A 4,525-nucleotide genomic window follows, 5' to 3' on the forward strand; every position below is an offset into this window, starting at 1 on the left:
ATCATGAACCTATTCTGAAGTATCATCTTGTCCAGCTTAGAACCCAGGTACCAGACAACTACAGGAAAGGATGAGACCTCAGCAATAAGCTCAAAACATAATAATTGGCACTGAAGTTTTTTTACATGTTTATGTTGCATTGAAAATTATTTTCAACTTAGCATTCTGCAGCCCTGATAATGACTTTAGGACTTCTGCTTATAGCTGTCAGTAGGACAGAGAACTGATATGTTATAATCTGAGAAAGTTACTCTGGAAGTAAAGATACTGGAAAACCTGAAACCTCTTCTAATTCTCTCTTACTGCTTTGGTTTTAAACTCAGCAAGTTTGTTACATTCTCCATCAGTGTTCAGAGTGACAAATCTCCCACAGACTTTCAGGAAATGCCTCAAAGCTGATTAGTATAGAGAAAAAAAAAATCTCTACTTACAGGTAAATTTTTTAAAAAGCAACTTTTCTATTTTACTTCATAGTCTACAGCTAGAGATGTTACAATGCATTTTTAGTGCTAGAAATGAAAATATATTAATATGTCTATTTTTAACTGGCATAAAAATGAATTTATTTGGCTTTTAACATCTATCTAATAATGTTACTATTTGCTGATGAAGCTTCTAGTTCAATGTAAGGTACGGAGCAAGCAGGCTTGGAATACAGACCACTTTTTATTATCTGTTCTCTTATTTTTCTCATGCGCAAGGTTAATATTCTACACAGCTCCAACTTCATGGACCATGTAAATCATATGATAGTACAACCACAGTTTCTCCAATCTGTCCACCACCAAGAGGGAAGCATAAGTGCTGTTCACAACTCAGGTATGTGATGACTTTATAGACTGCTCATAATGATTCTTCTATGTCTGTATTTCCCTTGTGATTCAGCCTGGTCAACCAGCAAAGCCCTGAAGGCAATAGTTAAAACTTGTGAAACCTCACAGAGATCAGTGCAGAGGTATGAAAGAAGGTAACATTTAGTTCTTTTCTTGCTTGTCGAGGAGATACCTTCTAATAAAAAACTAGTATCCTTTTTGAAATCTGCATTATGTTTTCTGACCCACATCATTCAGAAAATGTATAGGTTTTAGTATCAAATGTAATTAAGTGTTATATTTATGCTCATATTGTCTTTGTACATCTCTATTTTTATGGCATATTAATTTCTTACCATCCCTTTTTAGCAAAAGGAATTAATGTTTGTGTGATTTTTTAAATATATAATTCTTGCAGTGCTTCTATTAGCTGCTGTCCAGGCTTTAGTCAGAAACTGTCTGGAGAGAAGATATGTCTACATAGCTATGTGCAGGGGGCATTAGTATATATTAAATACAGAATTGAATTTTTAGACTATATGAGTTAAAGTATATACCCATATCTGAAACATTTTGAACTAAGTTAAATCCAGGACAAAGACATCTGTTCAGTTGTTCAATTCTTTTAGCTGAAAGATACATATGTAAAGAAGCAAAGCTGATGTAAACTATAGATAGTTATAAGGAGATATATATACAGTCATGGTTAGAAAATGACTATTTTTCTGTACACTCATACAGACATATTACTAAAATGATATTTTTTTTTTACAAAATTAACTATCGATATTTAATTTGTTCTTCTTTATTTTACTATTGTTCTGATTTCATAGGTCCCTTCTTACAGGCAGGGCAAAGTGATAAAATGGGATACAGAGCTACTATAGCTCCTGGAACTGCAGGACTAGGTAGCAAAGGTACAGTGAAAAGGCAGCACTTCTTCACTAACCTGATTATGGGCCTGATAATTTAAGAGTAGTTCAGAGAGATTTCTTCCTGTGACAAGATGGAGACAGAGGCTTCTGAGAGTGCAACAAGGGGTGTTGTAACACAGACAAATAGAGTGTCAATGTGTCATTTTATTTATTGGAGATTGAGATTTAAATCACAGTACAAATTATTTTAAACCTTTGAAAAGGTAAGATTAGAGATACACTTTTTCTCACAACTGAGGTTAACACCTCAGCTGTAATCAAAAGGAGACAATACACAGGTAAGATAACTGGACCCTTATTGCAAAAACATTAGAACTAATTGTTTCCACATTGCTTGACTACTTGTCTTCTGTAATAATGATGTGGCTTAAACAACAAATGGTAAGCTTATTTACTTTTTAGTTATCATTTATAATGCTCATTTTAAGATATGTGTAAATACTATTCATTTTTGCTTTGCCTTAGTATGTGGGCACTTACCAACACTCTCAGTGGTCCCTGGCACACAGCAGATTCACAGAAAGAAGAGGTGCTGAGGGGAAAAACAGAAGTAGTATTTAGTGATTTGTAGGCAATTTGTTCCACAAATATAAGCCTATTCCTTTTCCGCTTTTTGTCCCAGTCGTTCCCAGTGTGGCTACTATTGTTATCATAATCTGTGTGAGTGTTCTCGTCTTCATCGTGACCCTGGGCGTCTATCGCATTCGGACGGCTCATCAGCGCCGCGCTGCCGACAGCGAAGGGAGCAAAGAAAATGAAATGGATTGGGATGATTCTGCTCTGACTATCACTGTCAACCCCATGGAGGTACATACCTGAGGGATACTATTATATCATGATACTGACAGGAGGTGCTGACTGGGCTGGTAACTTACTCAGCAGTGAGTTTTAAGCCTCTTTCAGAGCCTGCTTGTTTAGGCTTGGCAGAACAGTCGTAGGTATATGCACTCAGGACCCCATCTCAGGTTTCAGCTCCATGCACCATAATATATAATTGAGCACTTAGTATTTGTTCTTATATGTAATTACTAAATAGGATGGTGAAGAATTCTTGGGTGCAACACCACTTCATCTCCATTTGTATTTGCACCCTAGGTACCCAAGACAATATAGTTACTTAATTTTTAACTTTTTTATATAACCACTAACACACTAAAAGGAGGGGAAATGATCAGCAGGTTAAAGAAATTAACATTGCAGGCTTAAATTTTGGGCTTATTTACATTTAATTCTTGTTAAAGTAGGTTTTTTAAAATGTTTGCTATTGAATTGTATCATATTTGATGGCTAATAGTCACATAGTGATAAAAAGCAGATTTTTCACAGTGTGTCAGCATTTCTAACTGTGGAGTAAATGCTCACATTCTCACAGCCACTGGCTAGCAAGAAGGCACTTTCCTTCTATTGTCTCTCTCATTTCTTTAAATATACTGTAGAAATATGAAAAGCCTCACCAGACAGAAGAGGAAAGTGAAGAAGAAGACATAGAAGATGAAGAGGAAGACACAACCAGTGCTGAATCAGATGAAAGTGAAGAGGAAGAGGAGGAGGAAGAGGAAGTGATTGTCCAAAAGGGAGCCAAACAGAATGCCACCAGGAGAGAGCAGTTAGAGTGGGATGATTCAACACTCCCATACTAGCCGCCCTCCATTGCTCTTTTGTAACAACCAATACGTCTTTTCAGAGTCTATGAATTAATTGACAGGATTTGAACTTCTGCTTGCCTATAACTGTTTTGCCTAAAATGACCTTGTTGTACTAATTGATAATGATAGAACTGACCCTTTTCTAAAAAGCCCAGAGGGAACATGGTACAAACACACTGGTAGCACCAGTAATAAAGTAATCCAGAATGTAATCTGTTAGCAAGCATAGTTCTCTGTTTCCTGTTTCTGTAATGCAGATACATGACAAAAGTCCTGTCACTCCACCCATAGAGGTTTTCGCCTTTGCTGGTTTTTTCATACAGAGAGATTGCAGCTTGTTATGAAGAATCACTTGTGTGCGTCCAAATAACAGTTGCTATTTGACTTCACAGTCTTACAGGTATGAAATATAATCCACCTTCAAAGGGGGGCAGAGCTTTAGTGCTACAGGTGGCAGAGATTGAATGCCATTTGTCATCTCATCCTGCCTTCTTGGATGTTGACTGTCTTCTGCAAGGGGATATCTAGGACTTGACACAGGATGCACGCGTGCCTGTGTAGAAGTGGACAATGTATTTTTTTCAGGCATGCTGTCAGTACCCTCAAGGCAGGGATTTTATCCAGCCCACACACAGAAACTTAAGAGAGGTTAAAAAAAACCAAATATCAATGGGCTGCTAAAAGTTACAAAAATGAATAAATAAATAAATAAATAAATAAATAATGTGTCCACAGATTGAGTTATATGATCTTATGCAAACTGTAAATTCTACTGGGATTGATTTACTGAAGACCTGTAGAGCTGCTCATTAGTTATGGATTGAACAATTTGCAGCAAATCGATGCTTTAAATGGTCTGATCTTGTAAACTCATTAGCTTGCTGCAGTATCTTACTGAAGTAGTGGAAAATACGTGACCCCATTATTCCATAGCTATGTATGGTTGGGATTTAAACAATTATTTTTACCTGAGGAAAATATTCCCTTTTGTTTTAGTAAATGCCAGCTGGAATTCCTGTCTGGCTGCATTCTGTAAAACATTGTGCCATATTCCTTCTGTACCCTTACCCACCTGGCACAAGAGAAAGTGACAACATACACAAGTGTCAACTTTCTTTTAGGCTTATAACTC

The 4,525-nt window shown here is 36.7% G+C and overlaps 1 protein-coding gene across 1 annotated transcript in view; it reads left to right on the forward strand.

Annotated features, from left to right (window-relative positions):
• CLSTN2 (calsyntenin 2) overlaps nucleotides 1-3,387 on the forward strand; it is a gene marked incomplete at its 5' end in the record, with an annotated part of 182,609 nt that extends 179,222 nt beyond the window's left edge. The window contains 3 exons of the mRNA XM_009997355.1: nucleotides 702-819; nucleotides 2,370-2,554; nucleotides 3,184-3,387. Of these exons, the coding sequence (XP_009995657.1) occupies nucleotides 702-819; nucleotides 2,370-2,554; nucleotides 3,184-3,387 (507 nt within the window). The remainder of the gene's footprint in view (nucleotides 1-701; nucleotides 820-2,369; nucleotides 2,555-3,183) is intronic.
• Between the last annotated feature and the right edge of the window lie 1,138 nt (nucleotides 3,388-4,525).

The sequence above is a fragment of the Chaetura pelagica genome, unplaced genomic scaffold, assembly GCF_000747805.2.
Source record: "Chaetura pelagica isolate M959 unplaced genomic scaffold, ChaPel_1.0 scaffold695, whole genome shotgun sequence".
NCBI lineage: Eukaryota > Metazoa > Chordata > Aves > Apodiformes > Apodidae > Chaetura > Chaetura pelagica.